The sequence below is a fragment of the Phodopus roborovskii genome, unplaced genomic scaffold, assembly GCF_943737965.1.
Source record: "Phodopus roborovskii unplaced genomic scaffold, PHOROB, whole genome shotgun sequence".
Taxonomy (NCBI): domain Eukaryota; kingdom Metazoa; phylum Chordata; class Mammalia; order Rodentia; family Cricetidae; genus Phodopus; species Phodopus roborovskii.
This window is the reverse complement of record NW_026126459.1, coordinates 6,411,618-6,436,159: the sequence shown is the minus strand read 5'-3', so window position 1 is coordinate 6,436,159 and position 24,542 is coordinate 6,411,618. Positions and strand designations below refer to the sequence as shown.

Here is a 24,542-nt window from a genome sequence, read left to right as displayed (position 1 = left end):
GGATGTAGAAGAAATGAGTGAAGGAAGTGCTCCAGGTGGGAGCCACACCAGGCAAAAACAAATATGGGAGGCACTTACCGCAGACTCCCAGACTACCCAGAAGAGCCCATCATCTTGCCAGACTGAAGTTACAGGTCCTTTGCCTACAGTCATGCCTTGTTTGGTTCTCAGTTACCCACTGGCCAGCATTCCCCTCCCCCAGTCTTGTTTTTTTATTTCCCCAGAGTTTCCCTAGGGCCTTCTCTGGGCTTAGGTTGCCAGGGACAAAACTTTCCTCTTAAAGAGACAACACACTGGGAGCCACAAGGACTGCTCCAACATGGATAGAGCAAATCATTCCACCTCTGGGTTTCAGTGGCTTCATCCTTGAAGAATTATGGTAGGACTGCTGTAAGAGAAACAGTAATAAAACTACCTTACTGTTGACCATGGTGGTATATACCAATAATCCCATTGCCCGAAAGGCAGAGGCTGGAGTCGCTAGCCAAGAGTATGTAGCAAGATCCTGCCTGCAGGCCACGTTCTAACTCTAATACACAAACTCACTTAGTGGAGCCCATTCTATGTGGAGAGATACCTTGCTCAGCCTAGACACAGGGGTGTGGAGGATGGGGAGGTGCCTTGGTCCTGCCTCAAGGAGATGATGGGACACAGACTCAGACTTCTTTGGAGAGGCCCTACCCTCTCCGAGCAACAGATGGGAAATGGGGTAGGGAGTAGGTGGGGGGAGCAGGAGGAGAAGAGGGAGGGGGAACTGGGATTGGAATGCAAAAACTAAAAAGAAAAGAAAAAAGAAAGAAGGCCCCAGGCAAGCCATGGTGACACAATAAGACCCTGTCTCAAAAAAGTAATGATAATAAAATAATCTTCAGTAAATAAAGACAGGGCCAACATACTCAGCTTCCTTATCTTTTTTGTTTGTTTGTTTTTTGAGATGGGGTTTCTTTGTGTAACAGTCCTGGCTGTCCTGGAACTCTCTTTGTAGATCAGGCTGGCCTTGAACTCACAGATACCCATGGTTGTCCAGCAGCTTCCTTATGTTTTAAAACTCACCACTCTCCAACATAGCACCTCCTGGAAACCTGTTAGAGCCAGAGTGATTTGAGAACTTCACTTTTCAACTCAGGACACTTGTGTCAGCAATTTTCTCCATAAATGTATGCTGCTCTCAGCCTTGGTCAAAGAAGCTTCTTTTTGCAATGGGCTGTGGTTAATGCAGACTCATAGCAGGTCCAAGTGCTGAGAAGTGACTGTGAGTGCTGGGTTGGGGCATTTTGTAGGAGGTAGGAAGCAGTGACATGATTGATAAGGTGTTGGGAGTATTGCCTGGGCTTGGGATGTGCTAGGTGTATCCTGAGTGAGTCTGGTGGTCACCTTGGAATCAGGAACTAAGTGTCCACTTTGTCCAGTGTTTTGAGCCGGCTTTTAGGGACTCTCTTTGTTCCATTCGTGGACTTCTGTAAGCCTCAGCTTCCTGCTGGAGTGTGGGTGGCCGGGGATCTTTTGTCCAGAAGCCTCCAGCCTAACACATAAGGTTATCCTACTTGCAAAGAGGCAGAGGAAGGTGGATCTCTGAGTTTCAGGTCAGCTTGGTCTACAACAAGTTCCAAGACAGTAAGAGATACACAGAGAAACTCTGTCTCAGAAAAAAACAAAAATTTAACAAAACTTTAGCTTAAGCACTAAAGAAAATGGGTCCTTGAAAAGTCTTGAGCTTTGTGGTACCAAATCTAAGAGATCTGTCTGGATCCTGCAGGAAGTACAGTGGAGAGTTAGAACATGCCTTCCACAGAGATGACTCTGAAAACTTGCTGGAGATGTACTGCATTAACTGAGTATGTGCACTGAGGCCCGGTGGTAGCTACAGGATGGGACCATTATTTGCTTTTTTGTTTTGTTTTGGGTTTTTGTTTTTTCAAGACAGGGTTTCACTGTAGCTTGGGAGCCTGTCCTGGAACTCGCTTATAAATCAGGCTGCCCTCAAACTCACAGAGATCCACCTGCCTCTGCCTCCTGAGTGCTGGAAGGTACCATTATTTTGTTCCCTGAATTGCTCCCAATATCTGTAATAGTGACTGACACATTTGTTGAACGAAGAACTGCTAGAGGGCTTGGAAATAAAACCAAGTCTTTCTTTTGTCAGACTTCATTCCTCCATTCTGTGCTTTTCAGTCCAGCACATTACAGTCTTGTTGTTATCTTTAAAAAAAAAAAAAAAAAAAAAAATGTGGCCTCTCCGCGCTGCCCTGGGATGGGTCCATACGGCGTTGTTCTCGATTCCCGTCGTAACTTAAAAGGGAAACTTACACAATGCACAATGTCCGGAGCCCTTGCTGTCCTGCAGATGAAGGAGGATGTCCTCAAGTTCCTTGCTGCAGGGACCCACTTAGGTGGCGCCAACCTTGACTTTCAGATGGAGCAGTACATCTACAAACGGAAGAGTGACGGCATCTACATCATCAATCTGAAGAGAACCTGGGAGAAGCTGCTGCTGGCAGCCCGAGCCATCGTTGCCATTGAGAACCCCGCTGATGTCAGCGTCATCTCCTCCAGGAACACTGGGCAGCAAGCTGTGCTGAAGTTTGCTGCTGCCACGGGGGCCACTCCGATTGCTGGCCGCTTCACTCCGGGGACCTTCACCAACCAGATCCAAGCAGCCTTCCGGGAGCCACGGCTTCTGGTTGTCACTGACCCCAGGGCTGACCACCAGCCCCTCACAGAGGCATCTTATGTCAACCTGCCCACCATTGCCCTGTGTAACACAGACTCTCCTCTGCGCTACGTGGACATTGCCATCCCGTGCAACAACAAGGGAGCTCACTCGGTGGGTCTGATGTGGTGGATGCTGGCCCAGGAGGTACTCCGCATGCGTGGCACTATCTCCCGTGAGCACCCATGGGAGGTCATGCCTGACCTTTACTTCTACAGAGACCCAGAGGAGATTGAGAAGGAGGAGCAGGCCGCTGCCGAGAAGGCTGTGACCAAGGAGGAATTCCAGGGCGAATGGACTGCACCAGCCCCCGAGTTCACCGCGGCTCAGCCAGAGGTGGCTGACTGGTCTGAGGCTGTTCAGGTACCCTCTGTGCCCATCCAGCAGTTTCCTACAGAAGACTGGAGTGCCCAACCAGCCACTGAGGACTGGTCAGCAGCTCCCACAGCACAGGCCACTGAGTGGGTTGGAGCCACCACTGAGTGGTCCTGAGCTGCTCTGCAGACACCCGAGCAAAGGGAAAAAAGGTGGAAGGAAAATAAATTCTCATCATACAAAAAAAAAAAAAAAAAAGTGTGTGTGTGTGTGTATCCCTCCCAAATGCAGAAATTAAAAGCATGTGCCACCATGTTTGGCACCTTGAGTATTTCTGAAGATAGCTGACCTAGCTACATTTCTATCTCATTCTGATCATGTTTCTCTTTGAGAACAATATATCTATTAGTCAGAAGTTCTGGCCAGAATTGTTGGGTCTAAGATGACTGCCAGAGTGTCTGCCAGGTGACTTCTACCTAAATAGTAATTCTGTTACCAGGTAAATTAGGGCCCTCTCTTTGGGTTCATTAATAAAAGAACAGAGCTGGAGAGATGACTCAATGGAAATGCATGTAACTCTTTCAGAAAACCCAAATTCAGTTCCCAACTCCAACTCCAGAGACTCTCATACCTCTGGCTTCCCCCTGCATCTGCACCCACATATACTCACACACAGACACATGAATACAGATTATTTAACATAAACTTTACAAAAATAAAGTGCTTTAAGAATGGACTCAGAAGCCGGGTATTGGTGCATGCCTTTAGTCCCAGCACTCAGAAAGCAGGGGCAGGCAGATCTCTGTGAGTTCAAGGCCAGCCTGGTCTACAGAGTGAGTTCCAGGACAGGCTCCAAAGCTACAGAGAAACCCTGTCTCAAAACAAAACAACAACAACAAAAGAATTGACCGTAAGAACAATTTTATTATTATTTAAAAGAAAAATAGCATGGCAAGCAACCTGAACATCCTGGCAGATTCCAGAAGAAAAACAGAAGAGGAAGAGAGAGTCATGCCTTTTGAGTTAGGCCATGAAGGTTAATAATGGAGTTTGACCAAGTAGAGCGGTGAGAAGCAGGGGAGGGGAGATAAAGGAAGAGCAAGAACCAAGAACAAAAAAAAAAAAAAAAAAAAAAAAAAAAAGCCCAAGCATTGGCAAGTATCCCAAAGAAAGAAGGGGGAAAGAAAGAAACAGCTATGCTCCTGTGAGCCAGGACTCAGCAAGGACCGAACTGAGCCAGGACAGAACACAAAGTGGAAGGCCCACAGGTGGGCCTCTGATGGAAGAAGATGGTGTGCATGTTCCAGTCGTCCACTACGGGGTCATCATCATGGAAGTCGGGGTTCTTCAAGTAGACATTTTCATCCTTGAGCTCTGGAACCTCCATCCATCTATACCCAGGACAGGGTTTCTGGGAAGGACAGTTCATTATCTCATTAAGGGGATAATTATTCCTCCAGTCTCTTTTTAACTTAATTTTAGGTGAGTCAGGCCTCCTGAGGTGTGGTCCCTTGGCCAAATAATTGTCAGGCCTAGCTGGAGTAACACGCTTCTTCTTTCAGTCCCTTTGATAGGTGCTCTGGGGAGTGAGCAGAAAAGCTGGCAGGGAATGGGGCCAAGGTAGTGCTTCTTACATCCCACTTAGTAATTTATCAGTCATCTTCTGGCAGCTGGATCTTCCTGGGGTCAAAACAATTGGATTCCATGATGGGGAGGCCATTGGCTTCTCGGTGTTTCACGAGCATCCCAGCTTCCTGGCGGGCCCACTTGACCATCCCGTAGTCGGGAATATAAGCCACAAAGGTGGTTCCGAAGACCAGGACGATGGAAAAGCCAAAGAAGAAGACAGCGTGCATGTTCCAGTTGTCCACCACAGGGTCATCGTCATAACCATGGAAGTCGGGGTTCTTCAAGTAGACGTTTTCGTCCTCAGTGTCTGGGTCCTCCATCCAGCCCACGGTTGGTTCTCTCTTCTCTTTTCGCTCCACAGTGGACCGGACGATCACAGCCCTAGAGGACCTCGATTTCCAGCGAAGGTCGATAGCCTGGAGCCCTCGAATAGCTGAAAGACTGCGGGTGCACAAACTTAACCGCCAGGCCGCCATGACACCTGCAGAGGTAGGGGTGGGGTGGGCGGGTAATACCGAGGAGATAACGGAAGGATGCCCTTTGTCTATGGCCAGAGGCAGAGTCCATTCCTTGGGAGGGGGGAGGGGAATGGATGGAAGCGGATATGAGAATAGCTTTCCCTAACTGATACCAACAGAACACTGACATACCCCAAGGCTGTGGTAGCAGTTCTAACTGCACATTAAAGGCACGCTTTCTAAAGCACATTTTCTAACGGCCTGATAGTCAACAATTGTCGTAACAGTGACTGAAAAGAACTGTGAAAGATGACTAGGGTAGAGTGCATGGCTGGGATTTGCAAGGCTCTCCCTGGGATCAGTCTCCATCGTCTGAGGCAGTACCCAAATTCCCAGCGAACCTCCAGTCTCAGAGAAGACACCTCCACTCTCAGAGAAGACATCAACACTGTAACAACCACTCCCATTTATCACTCTGTCCTTGCAGGCCACTTCTTTTATGTGCATTTACAAACTCCTAACTTTTGGAGTTTACCTCTGACTACTCTTATTCATAGTCAAGATTGAGTTTCCCTCCCTGCTCAGCTGATGTCTGCTTTTATTGGTTCCACAATTACCAGAGGGAAAAAGACTCAGTTTGGGGACCAGAAAAATAAAAAAATAAAAAAGGTAATGTGGGGAATGGAACAATGGAATATACCGCACACACTCACACTCACACTCACACACTTATAATGAACACTAGAGACTCAGAGTTCTGAAAACAACATGATTTATTTAATAATCCTGCAGGATCATGTAGACAGATGATGTTCAGTCCCAAATAAACACACAGAGGCTTACATTAATTATAAACTGTTTAGCCTATGCCTCAGGATTATTGGCTGGCTCTGTCTTAGTTAACCAGTTTCTATTCATCTATGTATCTCCAGGTGGTCTTAGCTTACCAGTGTTGCCCGGGTCACTTCCTTGGCAGCTACATACTGTCTCCCTCGCAACTCATTCCTTGTGTTCCTCTTTACAACCTTCTCTTAGTGTGGTAGCCCCGCCTGTACTTCCTGCCTGGCTACATCCTGCCTGTCCATTGGCCGAAACAGCTTTATTCATCAATCAGTTAGAGAAACTCACAACAGTCTGATCCAGGCGATTCAATGCCCTCTTCTGTAGTACCAAGCCCACACATGGTGTACAAACATACATACAGGAAAAATACTCATACTCATAAAAGAAATATATAATGTAAGTAAAATAATTTGAGGAGGCTATAGGGATATAGCCACTGTCAACCTCTGGTCTATGTGCATACAAATGCATACAACACCCAGAGAATTGTAACAAAGTTCAATAAGATCATTATAAGCCCATGATAATGGCAGCATCATTCTCAGTGGCAGAAGAAGGTACCACAAGTGTCCATTGACTGATGAGTGGATAAAAACATGTTCTACACGATGGGTAGTGGTGGTATACACCTTTAATCCCAGCACTTGGGAGGCAGAAGTAGGCAGATCTCTGTGAGTTTGAGGCCAACTAAGTCTACAGAGTGAGATCCAGGACAGGTTCCAAAACTACAGAGAAACCCTGTCTTGAAAAACTAAAAAAGGGACTGGAAAATTAAGAAAAAGAAAAAGGAATATATGATGTATATTTTATAAAATCAAGCCCAGCAAGAGTTTAATAACATAACAATTATAACAAACTACAATAAAAGTTCTTTAAATGTGGAACCCTTCTCTTAGACGTCTCACTTTATTGCACACAATACTACTTGCAATGCCAAGGGGTGATGTAAGGCCTAAAGATGAGCTAGACTGAGGGGAAGAACATGGGCATTGTGACATAGTATTAGGACACCATCACCTTTCTCCTTAAACAGACTGCAACATTGCGTAGTGTTAGGACACCATTGGCTTCCCCCTTAAACACAAGGACTGCAATATTACACAGATCTGAGAACACAGACCCCTACAGCATCCCTAATAACATGAATACATGGAACAAAGGCACTCATATTGTGCCCAATATGAGTGAGACAAGGAAAGAATACAATAGGTTTAATGAGACTCCAAATGGTACCTTATTCAAAATTTGTGAGCTGAACATTTCTGGAATTTTCCAGGTAATGTTTTTGAACCATGATTATCTACTGTAAATGAAACCAGAGAAACACAAATGAGTTCTGGGTGAGCACTGTTCATCCATTCAGCTTTAAAAAGCTAGTGTGATGCCTGCTGACCACGAAAGAGCCTAGAAGACTTGTCAGTCACAGACAGACAGTACATGACTACACTCTGTGAAATCACAGAAACAGAAGATAGACTGATGGGTGCTAGAACTGGGCAGAGGAGAGTGGGAAACTACTGTCCTGGGGTATAGAGCTTCAGTTTTAGCAGATGAAGTGATCTGGGGAAGGACTGTGGTGGTGGCTGAATACTGGGAATTGACTTGATAGCCTTGAGCTGTACTCTGCAAATGGAGAGGATGTGGCTGGCTGACCATGCATAAGGCCTTGAGATCAATTCCCAACACCATGAGAAATCACATGGAAGGGCTGGTAAATATTAGTGATGCTCAAACAAAATAAAACCAGAAAGATGTTCAGACAAACAAAGCAATTTCCTGGCATGCTATGGAGTGTGGTTAGGGCAGTAGATTGACCACACATTGGGCATTTCTGTCCTGCACATTCCAGGACAAGTGCTTGAGTCCCATCAGCCTGTGGGGAGACCTTGCCTGAGCCCCTGGAACATGCTGATAGCAGTGTCTCTGCACAGCTGGGCCTGAGGACCATGTGGCACCATTTATACCAGCAACAGTGTTTGGGAAAGTGGCCTTGGATTGCCTGAGTCTGACTTGGAGGGTGTGGAGACTGAGGTCAGCCATGTGGGTGCCTGATGGGAGATGTCATTCTGTATCTGTTTCTCATACTGGTTAATGAATAAAGCACTGTTGGCCAATAGGAAAGGAAGATAGGAGGGACTAGGAGACAAGGAGGAAATAGGAAGTAGGAAGGAGGAGTCAGGATGGAGAGCTTGGAGAGAACAGAACCGCCATTCCTCCACTCTCAGTAAGACCATGTGGAAATACATAGAAATGGGTTAATAATTAAGACAGAGCTCGCCGATAAGAAACTAGCACCTGGCCAACAGCATAGTATCAAATACAGAGTCTCTGTGCATTATTTGGGGCTGGTGCGGCCGCGGGACAAGACCAGCGGCGGCAGGCGGAAAAACCCATACTCCTTACAGGTGCCCCCCAAACCATGCTCATGACTTTGGGACCCACCAAACCCCTGAGCAGTGAGGCCCTGTGAGCTTAACTGTGAGCAATGTCCTCAACCTGAGTCACACTTGGTGTCTGGAAGACTTGTGTCTGAACACATACCTGACAGCTTTATGTGTGTGTGATGACCCAGGCTCAGCCCATCACCACTAACTGCAGCTGCTATTCCTCTGTACTTTCCCTCTGTGACTGGCCTGAGCTGTAAGGACAGCAGCCTTTCTACTTTCGTAAGCTTTTTTAGCATCTCAGGGCACCTCAGGGTCTTGGGGACCACTGCCACTGTCTGTCACCCAGGCAGGAGCAGTGCTGGCTCTTAGCAAAAATCCATTTACATTTGTCATCTGAGACTCATGGAGTCTTGACATCTACTTGTAGTTTGTCACAACCCTGGTCAACATGGATAGGTCTTTACAGGTGACATAGGGTCAGCTGTCACTCCTAAATACCAGCATGGTTCTCTCTCTCTCCCTCCTTCCTTTTGTTTTTATGATACAAGCTCTCACTGTGTAGTCCAGGTTGACTTGCTATTCAGAGCTGGGTAGCCTCAGACTTGTAACCCTGTTTCCTCAGGTTCCTGAGTACTGAAACTACAGGCCTGAGCCAATGTCTACTAGGCTCAGCACACCCTTTCTCATAGCATTAGTGGTCCCCTGGGGAGGGATGAGACCAGTGGTACAGGTTGGTTGGAGACTTTTGTCTGATCCAGCAGATATAGGAATTGAGGATGGGGCAGGAAACTGGCAGCCACAAGACTACTTTATTGTGCATGGCTCAGTCCTAGCTACAGAGCAGGACTGGAAAGAGTATCCCTGCTGGCGCAGCACAGCACAGAGCTGGTAGGGGAAGGGGGGGCAACTGGCGTTGCAGAGACCCCATGGTCACTAGGCCGGGGCTGTCCAGCGGGCACCGAGAAGCTAAAGCGCTGCAGGAGGCAGGAGAAGAAGTGGAGCACATGGTGTGAACTGGACTGGGACAGGGCTAACATGGCCCTGGTCATGAGGGCTGCCAATACCCTGGTTATCGTAAGCACATCCACAACCACTTTCTGCACACACTGGATTCTGCCATTCAACCTCAGCCTCAGAGGCTCCCAGCCCCTTAGCTAAGGTCATGGTAGTCCTGTAAGGAGTCTCCCATGGGTGCCCAACCAGACCTGTTTCTGTGTGCAGTGTTTTCTAAAATCCCCTGTGTCACTGTCATTGGCCATTTCTCTTTGCTGAGGTCACTCAGTGCTGCAGTTTACCTGCACCAGGCTGGTCTTGTCAGCGTGTTGGAAATCCAGGGTGTGCTGCTCTTGTGCTTTCCCGCCCATCTGTGCTGGTGTCATGATGTAATAATAGTAGGAGGGCCCATGCCTACCTTGGGGATGAGGAAGCCCTGTACTTCAATGTCCTGAGATGTGATGATTGGCAAATTCAATGTGGAGATGTTCCCAAATCGCTGCACCTCATGAATGACAGCATTGGTGAAGGGCATACAGGCCTGATCTGACATGTCTGGATACCACACCTGGATCTCTTATTGGACACAGCCTGGACAGACAGTGTCTCCTCAGTTAAGGAGCCAAAGGGGCTGCAGCTCAACCTCACCCACCTCTGTGTTAGGGGCTGAGATCACATGACTCATGCAGAGTCTGGTTCAAACCAGTGCTGAGAGTCATGAGTATCTTAAGTGAGATAAGAGATTATGCCTCTGTCTTTCTGTCTTTCCTCCCTCCCAGCCCCAGCCAGGCTCACTCTGCACATCCGGTTGCAGGATCATGAGCAGCAGGGCCAGGACAGTGTGGTTGAGGTGGTCACCATCCCCGCCGTGAACAGGTCAGCCACCACCATGCGCAGGTTCTCATCATTGAAGCTGCTCTCAGGATTCCCCTTGGCCTGGGCCAGGCAGAAAAGGTGGGCACAGGGGAGAAAGAGAGGAAACCCCACAACACCCTCCAACTGTCTCCATGTAGCTTAGGTGCTGAGTCACTGAATAGTACTCAGGCCCTACCTGCCTGGCCTCAGAATCCACAGGACACTTTAACCAATGCCTCTGCCCCCATCTTCTGCAGCTGTCCCTCACTTTTTCCACTTCAGCCAGGAAAGCATCAGTCAGGTCTTGGGGTGGCTGGGCAGGCTCCCAGGTCATCTTGTGCTCAGCCAACAGCTTCTCCAACATGGCCATAAACACCTTCTGGCGTAGGAAGACCTTGTCAGGCAGCCCTGGAATGTGCAGGAACATTGGAAACGTGTTCAAAACCTTTGGCAGCCACAGAGGAAGTCTCAGTGCTTCCTCTTAAAATTAATTATTCATTATCATGTATGGGGCTCATGAGCCATGGTGTGTGTGAGCCAGTAATAGGACAAGGTGTACGATCCATTGTCTCTACCCTCCATGGGTTTTAGGCTCAAACTCGCTTGGCAAGCTTTTATCCACTCTCCACTTGGCTGATGCTGGAATGCCTCCTCTACTCAGATCCCAGCCTCCTTCACAATGACCCCAGAGCCTGTTCATCTACACCCATCCCCTGCCTCCTCCTCAGTTCCACCCTTTAGACTCTTAAGCTGAGGTGAACAGAAGGAATATTCTACCCTGAAAATCTAGTGTGGCTTCCATGTACGCAGAAGGTGCAGGTTCCCTCTCTTACTAGAAACCCTGACTTGGTTCACTTCTCCCCTCCTGTTGTCAGATGTTCATCAAGCTCCAGGCCTTGCCTCTTGCAGTTGACTCCCAGAAGGCCTCTCTCATGGCCTTGGCACACAGCTTCCTCTGAGACCATGGACAGCATAGAAGTGGCTCTACAGGCTGCCCTGAGCCTCCTACCTCCGCAATGAAGCCAGAAAGTTCTTCCAAATGTCCTTCTGCTATTTTCAAAATTCTGGTGAGGTAAGGGTCGTCATTCTCAAAGCAATGAGCAAAAATGAGAGATTACACACAGCTTTGTTCAGTATGGTGCTGGGATTGAGGGACATCCTCAATTGAGGATTGAGGGAGTGGAGACACAAGATAGTCGCTGTACTGCTCATGTGTCCCTGTGCCTGTCTGCATCCTCACCCATCACACACCAGCTTGGTCAGCGAAGGAATCACAGAGGTGGCCAGCCTCATCTGTCACCCACTGCTCCAGTGATTTCTTGCCCAGACCGAAATTGCGTGTAGGGCAGAATCGACTCTGCTCTCTACATTCAGGCCCGTAAGGTGCAAGGATCACACCTGTAGACACATCTGTGTGTGAGCAAGGACACTGGCTGTACTGTCCACTGCTTTCAGCACTCAGCAACTTTGGTTGTATTGCTTGACTACGTCACCACCTCAGGCCCTGCCCACAGGCCTATCTGTGACACCACTTTTGCCCACCCCAGTCCCCTGCTCCAGTCCTCTGCCTCTGGATTTAGGCCCAAAGTCCAGGAGGTCATAGATTGGACACACGGTCAGCAGTGTCCTCTCCACAGTTCACCAGCACCTCACACACCGCCTTTAGTCCATTGATCACAATGACTGGCTTGCAGGCCATCTGCAGGCTGCACACATCACCAAAGCAACCCTGAAACTAAAGAGGGACCGAGCAATTATAAAGTGGAGGTTCCCAGCCAATGCTAGAACCAGGCTCACCATGAAAGTCTTAATGTATTCTTTATTCATGCATGTGTACATGCATGTGAGTGTGTATGTGTTGCTTGTATATTATATTCATACATGCATGAGTACATGCATTTGTGTGCATTGTTCAAGCATGCATTAATGCATTCATTTGTGTATTGTTTGTGCATGCATACATGCGTGTCCATGTGTGTTTGTGCGTATGTGTGCGTGCGTGTGTTACTGACCTCAGGACTTCATATATCCTGGGCAAATGCTCTATCACTGAGCTTCATTCCCAGTCTGAGATCTGTTGCTTTATGGCTGGGTGTCTCATTTTCTACCTTCAGCAAAGGATTCATAATACATGAGATCACCTGGCTAGAATCTTGGGAGAGCCAGGAAACTGCCACTGGGGCCCTTAGCATCCCACCTTACCTGAGGAGTTTCTGGTTCCTTGAGGTTTCTTGACCACCATGATGCACTAGACCCTGATCCCTCTCCCACATCCCTGACACTTCATTCACTGAGGGGACTTGGGGGCCTCTATGGCTTCTGCTCTATCCAACTAATGGAAGGCCTGCTGTTACATCCTGCCCCATCTTCTGGCCATTGTGTCCCCATGTCTTTGAGTGTCCTCAGGACTCAGTGCCCTCCCTCAGGAAGCCCAGCCACCTCAGCCCTTCCTCTTGAATGTCTGTTGCTTCAGCACCATGCCTCTGCTGCCCCCTACTATCATATCCCCTCACTTGGTACAAGCTGTATGGCATATTCTTGAGGTCCACCTGCAGCAGGCTGCATAGTACAGGCAATGGCATGAGGCCTGGTGGGTAGCGGGCAGTCCAGCGCTGGCTCCGATACAGCAGATCCACCAGTGATATGAAGATGAGTGAACATGACCGCAGACCACAGACCTTCTATCTCCAGCCAGCAGCCCCATGGCTGCCACATTGCTTCTCTGGCTTCTTTGGGGAAACCTCACAGCCCTCACTCAAGTCGCCTGTAGCCAGGACAGACACTCTTGCCACAGCCTGGGCAGTCTTATAAAGGAGGCTGCCCTTTGTCCTCTGCCTTGAGCTAAGTTATGTTCACTCTTTAGTTAGAAGGAGGGTGGAGAGAACCAAAGCAGGCCAGGGAGGTCAGCCTCAGAGGTTTCCTACCTCCCCAGGTGCTTACTCAGTGTGTGTTGTAGGAGAGCAACAAGATCTGAGAATAGTCAGGCTCTGGAACCCACAAGTTGGGTCAAGTTCTTGTCACGTGGGTCTCTTTCCTTTATTCACCCTTTGTTTTTTGGCAGGTCAGTCTCTTCCATATGGAATCTTCCATATGGAGATATGTAGGCAGTTTTAGCGCCCGCGCTACCATCTGTTCCACAAATCGGGTGAAGGCCTAGAGATTGAAATAAAGACAAGACAGCGGATCATCCATTCAATGGCAATGTTGGAATGCCAAATGCCTAATGCCCTTTGTTGAGGGCTTAAATACTGACTCACAGCACAGTGGAAAATTACAGGAATTTTAGGCTTAGCTCCTCCCTACTAGGTGTGTGTTGTCATGAGGTGTGTGTTGTCACGAGGTGTGTGTTGTCACGAGGTGTGTTATCAAAACGGGAAGAGTACCAACAGCAGCCTTGGGGCAAGGAGTTCCCTCCAACAGCTTCAGGCTTGCTCAAAGCACCTCAGGGGTCCATGCAGGGCCCTACAGCCAGTGTCCTCCTATCAGACCTGTGGTTAGGATGGGCAGTCGTGAAGAAAATGGACACTTCTAACAAATGACTCCTCTCTTTTTTCTTAAGCCTTATGCTCAAGCCTACATCAAATGCATTTAATGTACGTTATCCACTTAGATGGCTCAGTGGGTAAAGGCACCTGTGCCAAACCTAATGACCTGAGTTCAATTTATGGGATCTACAATGGTGGAGGAACAGAAATGGCTCTTGTAAACTGCCCTCTGACCTCCACCCACATGCTGTTTCATGCATGTGCCCACCCACAAACACATAAAGTAAACAAAAATATAACTAAGAGTAACATCTGGGCAGTGGTGCCGCAAGCGGTCTTTACTTCCCGAGTGCTGGATTACAGGTGAGTCAGTGTACCAGGTTCTTCTGGAGATTTCTTCAAGATCTACAGGGCTATCAATCCCTTTGCCTTACAAACCTTGGGAACCACAAGCAGCCCAGCTGAGCCCCGCCCTCGCCCCACCCCACCCCACCCCACCTCACCTCTAGCCCCACCTCTGAAATCGTCAGCAACCAGCTAAAGCCCCATCTTGGCCGACACCGCCTTCCGGTTCCACCCCTCTTCCCCGCGGGTTCCTGTCTCGGTCAGCACTGAGAACTCTGACTCCGCCTATTACCACGCCCCTCCATCCTAAGTGCCAGTAGCGTCCGCTTTCGGCGATGGCCACTCCTCCTCCCCGTTCCTTGCATCTGGCCCCGCCCCGGTCCCGCCCGACCTCTGTCGCGTCGCACGCGACCCCGGCTGCAGCAGCGGCGACAGCGCTTGGCGCGCAGAGTTGCAGCCATGGCTGTCGCTGTCGAGGGCACCCGCAGGAAAGAGCGCATCCTCTGCCTGTTTGACGTGGACGGGACCCTCACGCCAGCTCGCCAGGTAAGGGCTCCGAGGTTTGGCAGCTCCCGCCGAGTGTCACGCGGATATCCGTGATCTAGCATGAAGTGGGCAGCAACGTGATCGCGAACACCCACGCGACCGGGTGTGAAATGTGGAACGCGGTGGTCGCGCCCCTGTCAGCGAGGAGATGGGACCCAGGGCCCCCAGGCCTTCCAAGCCGCAGCGCTCCGCGTGTGAGCGCTCGAGTGCTTCCCGAGAGCGCTGAGACTGGATCCAGGCCTGGGAGGAACGACTATGGGTGGGAGGCCAGGTGTCCCGGGCCCAAGGCTTCCACCGGCCCACGCTGGCGTCTGGGATACTCCCACCCTGTTTCAACCCTGGGATGCACAACTAGCCAGTCCTCAAGCTTTCGTAAGAACGCGGAGTCCAGGCAGATCTCGGTGCTCTTCAAAGCCTTCAGTCGCCCTCTAGTGAAGGCAAAAGCCTTCGCCCTGGCGTCCACAGACCTAACCCTGGGTTTAGTTTCTTAAGCCTCTTCAGGGTTTTACCTTCCACCTCAGGTCGGAGGGAGAAACCTGCTTTTTTAGTAAGTTTTGCTTTTTATTAGTCCTGTCGTTTTGGCTCCACGCATGTGAAGTGAGAGGCTCCAGGGCTAGTCTAATTACAAGAGGGTCACTGAGTCACAGTAAAAATGGCAGTGTATTTTCTTTCTACCTGCACTTTATGGTTCAGCCTCCCACCTTTGCTCTTACTCAGTTTTTCTCCCTTTGTCTCATCCTGGGTCGTTCCTGCACATCCTTCTAGTAGTTCACTTTCCCTTGCGGGGCGGGGATAATGGGGATGGCCTGAAAATTCGTCCCGAACAGAAGCTGGTGGGGACCTAAGTCTTAGGCTCCAGATGATAGCCCCTTCCATCTCTAGAAGGGATCAACCACCTTTCCATCATGGGTGGATCAGGAATGAAGGTCTCAGGATCGGAAGAGGGTGGTCCCGCCTAGGCATGCCTCTCCTGACCCTGTGCGGCACTGACGTGGCAAGGCCTGAACAAAAACTGCTTGCCAATTTGTTTACTGCTAGGCTGTTAATTTTTAATTGTACATGCGTTCACTAGTGCATTTTTTTTTTAGTAAAAAAGAAAAAAAAATGCAAACATTAAAGGCTAAAGACCACTTAGACTTCACCAGTATCCTAGGGCCAGCCTCTCCTCCCCAAGGTAATATGTCTATGTGGTATGGCTTCTCTTGGTGCTTTCATCTGGGTCTCTCTGCCCATAGAAAATATTAGATGTTATTTTTGTTAGGCTGTGTTAGTGACTTGTGGCTCTCTACAACTTGCTTGAGACCCTGCCTCGTTAGAAGCACAGATCTGGCCTTATCTGTACCCTTGCCAAGGAAGCAAAGCATGTGTCATTGTTTGGCTGATAAGCATGGGAGTTGCTTGCAGTTTTCACTATTATAAACTATACCCCGAGGAACTGGTGTATGTGCCTTAGACGAGAAGTTGAAATACTGTTTGACCCGGCAGTGGATCAGCCAGGCCTTGGTGGCTGGGACACTCCTTTAGTCCCAGCACTCAGGAGGCAGAAGCAGGCAGATCTCTGGGTTCAAGGCCAGCCTAGTTTCAGGACAGGCTCCAAAGTAATACAGAGAAACCCTGGCTCAAAAAAAAAAAAAAAAAAAAAAAAAAAAAAGGTTCAGTGGATCTTGCCAAATGCTATCCAAAACAATTGTACCAACTTACTTCAATGGAGAACACTTTGGGAGTCCTGTTCCCCTCTACCATTGCCTCTTTGATATCTGAATATATCAAAGTTTGAGTTCTGACTCTTCAGGATTCCTTAGTGGAGAATCTTGATGCACTTTGAACAAATTGTTTCGTTTAAAAATAACTGATTCCCCTTAAAGTGGCTCCCACTGTGGTAGACATGTTTTAAAAGGGGAAATGAGGCAAAGAAAGGTCTCTGGTAACTCAGCTTAGCAGGGGGAATTTCTGAGGTCTCTGCCTTGTGCAAGTGAACAGTCTTTTATTTGAAAGGTTTGCAACTAGAAATTTTGTGGTTTAGCATGTTTTTCAGATTCTGAACATATGTATACATAATGAGTTATGGTGATAGGATGGACCCACACAAAATTTGTGTTTATAACTGATAAACAGCCTAAAGCAACTTCTAATATTCTCAAAATTCTTGCCAGGCAATTGTGGTGCTGCGTTTAATTCCAGCACTCAGTAGGAAGAGGCAGGCGGATCTCTGAGTTCAAGGTCAGCCTGGTCTACAAAGCTAGTTCCAGGACAGGCTCCAAAGCTACAAGAAAATAAATGTATTCTTTTAGGCCAGGCAGTGGTGCAGGAGGTCCTCCTTGGGATTGAACTCAGGTTATTAGGTCTCAAGGCAAGTTCCTCCACCAGGAAGTGCTCTGCCATGAGGATATATTCCCACCCTATTTTGAGTAATATTTTTACTTGTCTTGGTTGCAACACTTCACTTGATCATCTGTGAAATTCTCCACTTTGGACATTGTGTTAGTGCTCAAGCAGTTTTGCATTTCACAATTCTGGCTTTTTAAGTAGGGGTGCTTAGATTCAGGTGGAAGGTGGGCTCCCTGATCCTGAGCACTAGGAGTCAAGTAGAGGTCTAGACATTTTTAAGACAGGGTTTCACAGCCAGGGTGTGGTGGTTTACACCTTTAGTCCCAGCACTCAGGCAGAGAGGCAGATGAATATCTGAGTTCCAGACCAGCCTGGTCTACAAGAGCTAGTTTCAGGATAGCCTCAAAGCCACAGAGAAACCCTGCTCAAAAACAAAAAAAAAAAAAGGAAAAAGACAGGGTTTCTCTGTGTAGCCCTGGCTGGCCTTGAACTCAGATCCTCCTGCCTCTGACTCCTGAGTGCTAGGATTAAAGGTGCATGCCATCACCACCCAACCTGAAGTCCTAGATTTTGTTGTTTTTTTTTGGAGATAAGGTTTCTCTGTGTAACAGCTCTGGCTGACCTAGAACTAGCTCTATAGACCAGGCTGGCCTCTGCCTCCCAAGTGCTGGGATTAAAGGCATGTATCTCAATCTTTGATAACCAGAGTCTTTTTGTCCTTCCTGTCCCCCACAGAAAATTGACCCTGAGGTATCAGCCTTCCTGCAGAAGCTTCGAAGTAGGGTGCAGATTGGCGTGGTGGGTGGCTCTGACTACTCAAAGATCGCTGAGCAGCTGGGTGATGGGGATGAAGGTAGGAATGGGGGACATCTTTTCAAGCTGGGGTTGGGTGGGGTTGAAGGAGGGTGGAGCTGGATATTTCTGCTTCTGTGGGGCAGAAGAGGTGGAGAAGGGACAGACCGATGCCTCCACCCTGAACAGACATTTAGTGAGCACCTGTCAGAAGCCACTGTGCTAATTTCTGGTAAGTCAGCTAGAAGCAGAGTGGCAGCATCCTGTCCTTAGGCGGTACACATTCTCATTTCTCCCTGCTGGGTCTTGATTTCCATTTGTTTATTGCTTCTTATGTCGGTCAGCACTTGGGAGTCAGAGGCAGGCGGATCACTGTGAGTTTAAGGTGAGCCTGGTGTACAGAGCTAGTTCCTGGACAGCCAGAGCTGTTTCATAAAGAACCCCTATCTTGAAAAACAAAAGACAAAAACCCTAAAACCCTTCCCCCTTATCCCTTTACCTTACCCCTCATTTATTCACCAGCAAGTAGAAACTCTCTGCTATCTGTCTGCGTCCCCCTTTTCCCACACCCATAGCCTCACTCATCATCGTCTACTACCCAGACACTACAGGGCACCCAGAGCTGGAAACTGCTGTGCCGACCCTGTGGGCAACAGAGAGGGAGACAGAAAGGAGAGTGGAGTCTTTGGGTGGGGGGTATGGGAAGGCTGCTGGAGCAGGGTGGAAACCGTGCCCTCTCTTGGCATTCCTGGAAAATCTGCTAGAGGAGGGAGCTGGATGCTGGAGGATGAGAAGGCCTAGAGGAGTGACTGGCTGGTGCATAAGAATACAAAGGTGCAGGAGGAAAGGAGGCCAGGAAAGCCGGTTTAGGGTGGAAAAGTGGGTGCAGACTGCCAAGCCAAACAGCTGGGCCCTCGTCCCCAGCGCTTGCTCTGGAGTGACTGTGTGTCCTTGTCTCATGCCCTTTCTTTCTCTCCGGCTTCTCCATGGGTCTCCATCAAGTCATTGAGAATTTTGATTATGTGTTTGCCGAGAATGGAACAGTGCAGTACAAGCATGGACGGCTACTCTCCAAGCAGGTCAGTGTCCCCAGGCCTTAGCTGGGGTGCCCACTTTTCCAAGCTAGGTTCTATCTGTCTTGTGTGCCACAGTTCAAGCCTTGTGTTCCTTACACAGACGATCCAGAGCCACCTGGGGGAGGAGCTACTGCAGGACTTGATCAACTTCTGTCTTAGTTACATGGCTCTGCTCAGATTGCCCAAGAAGCGGTGAGGCCCCCATTGAGCTGGGTTTGGGGGAAAAGGGTGGGAGTCCTTCCTAGAACCCCTGAATTTTTTATTTCTGAACTGAGGTCAGAACCCAGGAAAATTGCCCATGCCAGGCAAGTGTTCTACCAATTATCTATACCCCCCCCAGGTCCAGGACCCTAACTTATACGTGGGTGGTTTCTTATACCCTGTGAAATCCAAGGAGACTGGTTCTAGATAGGATTTGAATTCAAAGTTGTTCTTCTCTCCTCCCTGAGGCTTCTTGCTCTCAAACCCCTTTCCCTTATCACTCCTAGGGGAACCTTCATAGAGTTCCGGAATGGCATGCTGAACATCTCGCCCATTGGCCGCAGCTGTACCCTGGAGGAGAGGATTGAGTTCTCTGAACTGGACAAGGTGCCATTTACTGAGCAGCTGTAGGCCCATATGAGCTACTGTCACTCAACACTCTGAGCTTTACTTTCTCATCAGTAAAATGGGTTTTTGAGGCAGAATCTTGAGTTCACACTTGGGGCACCTGCTGTGTGTCATTTCTGTGGACACATCAGCCTCTTTCTGTCACTACTGGTCTCTTCCCTGGTAACCTGTGCCACCAGCCCCTAGTGACCCACTCTATGGCCTCAGTACCATTGCCACATTCATACCCACACCAGAACCAACAACTCTAGGTTCCCATCTGCTTGTCCTCACGAGCTAACGTGTCTCTTCCAGTTTACCCCAGTCCCTTCCTTTGTCCTTTGAGAACTAAAACACATCAGCCTATATCTCCCCAGTGACAAGCCTTCTGTGGCTGGCCAGTGCTGGCTGGGCAGCATCTCAAGCTCCTCACAGCCCTGAGGCCTTTGTCTGCCCTCCTACTAACCTTTTCAGCCTTCTGTCTATGATGTCACGTTTTCACTTGCATCCAGAATTTTCAAGTTTTCTTAAATGGCCAGATTTTCTTTTTGTTGGTATTCACCCAGGTTGGCCTTGAACTTGTGCTCTCCCTTAGCTTCTCAAATGCTGGGGTTACAAGTGTGTGCCAACATACTCAGCTTATACACCATCTCCTTTAACATTACCCTGCATTTTGCGTGGTCCTTGATCACCACCTGTTTCAGGGGTGGCATGAGTTCATCCATCCATGCTCTCATGTGCTTCATCCATGTTCTCACTCAGCAGCTGCTCTTCCCTTGCTCCCTGTTGCAGCCATGACTTCTGCTCATTTCTAGGAATGCCATTTCCTCGGCACTGGGCCTTCTGCCAGACACACACTGTCCAGACCAGGCTGTCCTGTCCTCCTCTTCTCCACCCTCGCTACTCCTGCCATGTCCAGACCCAAACCCCTTACATGTCCCATGCAGAGACCCCTGGTTCTGGGGATGGATCCCAGGGTCTCATACATGCTAGGCAAGTACCCTACCACTGACCCACAACACCCCCACACTAAGAAACATTTTCTTTTTGAAACAATGTCTTAATGTGCAGGCTGGCCTCCAACTTGAGGCTTCCTGTTGGCTGGTATTATAGGTGTGTCCCACCGTGCCTACCTGCCATGAAATGCTTTTGAATGAATGAACAGGTGTTTTATTCCCATTGTATTGATGTGGAAACCAAGGCTCAGAGAAGTGACTTTCATCCCAGGTCACATAGGGAGTTGGTTGCAGAGCGTAGTTGTGACATAGCTGACTGGTCCTGGGTGCTTCCCTGACAGTGGTTGGGTCTTGATGTTGCAACTCCCACAGTGCACAGAGGCCGGCCTACAGGGGGCAGTAGACACAGGAATAAGGGACTTTTCCTGTTGGGATAGTTGGGACTGATCATTGACAACCTTGCAGCCAGGGGGCCCCTTCCCATGTTTCTCAGGTAGTCTCAGCTCTACTTCCTATTTACCTAGTAAGATTGGAAAGGCAGCTTTACAGACCAGATGGGGATGAAGAACAGGTAATGAACCTGGCCTGGAGCAGAAGGGGGAGGCTGGGATTTGGCTGGCAGGCATCCCAGTCCCTTCCCTCATCTGTGGTTCTTTATCCCCTCCTCTGGGATGTGTGGATGTGTTCTGAGAACTGTGTTCCTGTACACAGTCCGAATGGCACAGGCCTACTTTAAACCTCCTGCAGACTCCAGGGAGGGGTGGTGAGGTGCCTTCCTGCGGAGCTTAGTTAGCTAGGGTCATCAAGTTGGACATGTTAGGGCTGGACTTGGCACATGAAGCTGTCCAACCAATGACCAGCTATCAGCTAAAGGAGGGAAGTACAGCCCCCAGCCCTGGGCTCAGAGTGAGCACCCAGGGTGCTTGCTGTCCCTGAGGCATACCACCTGCTAGGAAGGTAAAGTCTAGGCCAGCAGGGGGCACACATCTCTCAGCTCTTGTTTCCTTGAGGGAGAAGCAGAGGGTGGCCACTAATTCCCTATCATTTAGTTCTGTAAATGGGCTCAGAGAGGTCAGGTAACTTGCCTAGGGCCACAAAGCTAACAGCATAGCCACCAGGCCTGGAACCCAGTCAGCCTGTAGATCTCAGGCAGGGTCCTGCCTCACTTGATACTACTCTCGTGTCCTCCCCTTCTTAAGCCTCCAAACCCCTATTGGTGGGGGTCACTGATTTCTGGGTCTCAGCCCCAGCACTGACCTCCCATTTCCTCATCTGTAAAGTGGGGGCCGTATTCGCCCAGAAGACCTGGGAGCTGGTGAGGGTTCCAGGTGTGGTATATAGTAGGCCCTCTGAGCCAATATGCACCCCTTCCCTGTGCAGAAGGAGAAGATTCGGGAGAAGTTTGTGGAAGCCCTGAAGACAGAGTTTGCTGGCAAGGGGCTGCGGTTCTCCCGAGGTATGTCTTTCCTGTGGTGGGCTCAGGCACAGCAACGGACACCATTTACCTATCCAATTGTGCCCAATGGGTACCTGGTGTTGAGTGGTCCCTACCCTTCCCATGCCTAGTCCAACTGGCTTGAACATCAGTCAAGGGCTCTGCGGATCTTTCCAAAGCTGACTGACTCACCCTTTGCCACCAGCTGCTCCCCTGAGGTGCCTGGGGCATATGGTATCCCAGCTGCCATCTCAGCTCGTTCTCCAGTAGCCAGAGGGGAGGACAGATGCCATGATCACTTAGAACCTACAGTTGTGTCCCAGCTTACGTTACCTTGGGTCTCCCTGGCCATCCCTGCAGATCCCAAGTCTGCCCTTATTAGTTTTCAGGGTTGTTGAATGAACAAAGTGCTTTAGAGCCAGACGTGCTACCATGTGTTTGTAATCCCAGCACTTGAGGTAGAACAGGAAGATGGGGAATTCAAGGCCATCCTTGGCCACATAATACAAAGCCAAACTGGGTACAGGAGACTGTCGAAAAAACAAAGCATGATTTGCCCAAAGTTAGCCTCGTGAGCTTCCCTGACAAGCTGCTAGTCTTGTCTGTCCATCTCAGGATTTTGTCATGACTCCCACACACTCGTCCACAGGAGGCATGATAAGCTTCGATGTCTTCCCTGAGGGCTGGGATAAGCGCTACTGCCTTGATAGTCTGGACGAGGACAGCTTCGACATCATCCACTTCTTTGGCAATGAGACCAGTCCTGTAAGTGTGACCCTGCCCAGTTCCCTTCAACCCAAAGCACCTGAGGTCAAGGCCAGGACACAGGGCAATAGAGCAGAGACCTCTCTCAGAGCTTCCCAGAAGACATTCAGCGTTCCCACTCTACAGTTGAGAAGACTGGGACCCAAAGATACTTACTTGTTCCATGTTATATAGCAAGTCAGGGCAGGTCTGAGAAGCCAGGATAGTGGGGTTCCTGGCAGGTCTGAGAAGGGCAAGTCTGCAGGAGCCAGTATGATAAGTGTGGCTCTTGGGCCTCAATCCTGGGCACCTCCTGTCCTGTAGGCATCACCTAAGATCATATCTTTTCTGTCTGTCCTTCCTCTGAATGCAGGGTGGGAATGACTTTGAGATCTATGCAGACCCCCGGACTGTCGGCCATAGTGTGGTCTCCCCTCAGGATACTGTACAACGATGCCGAGAACTTTTCTTCCCAGAGACAGCGCATGAGGCATGATGGTGGCCACAGCTAAGCATTGGGACCTTCAAAGAGCTCTGGTCAGGCCTGAAGAGAGAACCATGGGGTGCCAAGGTTCCCATTCCTCTGGACCAGCATGTAGCATCATGTGGAGCACCACAAGGCCTACCCGCACAGGACCAGAGTCCATGGCAACTGTCCCCTGCCAGCTGGCTCCCAATAAGACTTTCCTGCACTGCTGGCCCCTGGCTTCTGATGCTGCTGGTCTTTGGGACAGGCCTGCCTTTAATCCCAGTACTCGGGAAGCAGAGGCAGGTGGATCTCTGTGAGTTTGAGGCCAGCCTGGTCTACAAAACTGCATAGAGAAACCCTGTCCCAAAAGACTTTAAAAAAAAAAAAAAAAAGTAGTTTTCTCCCCAGAGGGAGGCAGGTGAGTTATGCTATGGAACCTGCTGGCCACAAAGGGGAAGAGAAGTGGCAGAGAAGGGACTGTCACAGATTAAAGTATCTGAATCTATGATGGTTCCTGTCACATGCTCTTCAGTTTGGGGACAGGGGCTTGTCCAGGAGGTCTTTGACCCATTGAATTCCCAAACATGGCCAACATGCTATGTCCTTCCTCAGCTCCTTCCCAAAGGACTCTCACAGACAGCACTCACAGGTAGGGTGGGTCACAGTTGAGTTTATTGCCAGTGTTAGGAGGGATGGGTGATCTGTGGCTGGGGACTTGGTACTGTAGGGCCTGAGAGTAGAGAGGAGGCCCTACCACTCAAAATGATGCTTGAAGAAGGGCCTGCTCACAGGAGGGAGTCCTGGGTGACCCTGGGGTCCACCTGTACCAACAAGTTCCCTGTACAGGATCTGCCTGTCTCTGCCACCCATTGCTGGGTGACAGGTGAATTAGGGATTTGAACTCAGGTCCTCAGGCTTACAGAGGACAGTTCTTCATGGACAGGCCTTGCTAGAGAAGCCTAGTTCACAGTGGGGTGTCAATAGGTAGGCCTTTTCCAATGTGAGGGACTAGCCAACCATTTTTAGCAGTTTCTAGGTTGCTGGCCTCTGTGCAAAGGGTTCTAGGACTAAGTGGGGTACAAGCACCCCAAATGACTACCCTGTGGTCCTGGAACACATACAAGGCCACCTAGACAATCACTGACCCCTTCATCCTGGGCATCTGGGCCCACATCTTTATTGCAGATTGGGTGTCATAAGGGTCACTGTTGGGGCAGGTCCTTCTTGAGTCTGTAATCCCACTTATCCCGTTAGGTAACCCACCTTTGTAGAAGGGATACATCTTAGCCCCAAAAGGACTCCAGGTAAGAGGGGCAGTCATACTTGAGGGATGGATGAGAGCTACCTCAGCTACTGATCTGTCAGGGATCAATCTATAGGAGTCATTTTTAATGCTTTGGGAAGAAGGTCTAATTTGCAGTAGGGGGCAAAATCATTCTTTTGGATGCCTGGACCTATCCTTGTCCAAGGTGACATGTGAGTTCATTGCTGCATCCTCAGCTACTGTCATGGCCAGCACTGGGCAGGGCATCCACAGTTTGTGCATGGTTGTGTCCAAGCTGGAGGAAATTATGTCCCCATCTCACCA

General features: G+C 49.3%; 3 protein-coding genes and 1 pseudogene across 3 annotated transcripts; 2 read left to right on the top strand and 2 right to left on the bottom strand.

Moving 5' to 3' along the window:
• Positions 1-2,302: 2,302 nt before the first annotated feature.
• On the top strand, positions 2,303-3,275 carry LOC127225845 (40S ribosomal protein SA). The gene has a single exon (XM_051189460.1). The coding sequence runs from the start codon at positions 2,318-2,320 to the stop codon at positions 3,200-3,202; it is 885 nt and encodes a 294-aa protein (XP_051045417.1). The 5' UTR covers positions 2,303-2,317; the 3' UTR covers positions 3,203-3,275.
• Positions 3,276-4,316: 1,041 nt separating this feature from the next.
• On the bottom strand, positions 4,317-5,130 carry LOC127225842 (NADH dehydrogenase [ubiquinone] 1 beta subcomplex subunit 11, mitochondrial). Its single transcript, XM_051189457.1, has one exon. The coding sequence runs from the start codon at positions 5,128-5,130 to the stop codon at positions 4,678-4,680; it is 453 nt and encodes a 150-aa protein (XP_051045414.1). The 3' UTR covers positions 4,317-4,677.
• A 4,587-nt stretch (positions 5,131-9,717) lies between these two features.
• Positions 9,718-12,894, bottom strand: LOC127225838 (cytochrome P450 2D10-like; annotated as a pseudogene).
• A 1,531-nt stretch (positions 12,895-14,425) lies between these two features.
• On the top strand, positions 14,426-23,162 carry Pmm1 (phosphomannomutase 1). Its single transcript, XM_051189455.1, has 8 exons — positions 14,426-14,566; positions 17,630-17,747; positions 18,689-18,765; positions 18,863-18,954; positions 19,251-19,350; positions 21,687-21,762; positions 22,391-22,506; positions 22,859-23,162. Exons 1-8 carry the CDS (start codon positions 14,480-14,482, stop codon positions 22,979-22,981), a joined length of 789 nt encoding a protein of 262 aa, XP_051045412.1. The 5' UTR covers positions 14,426-14,479; the 3' UTR covers positions 22,982-23,162.
• Positions 23,163-24,542: the final 1,380 nt, after the last annotated feature.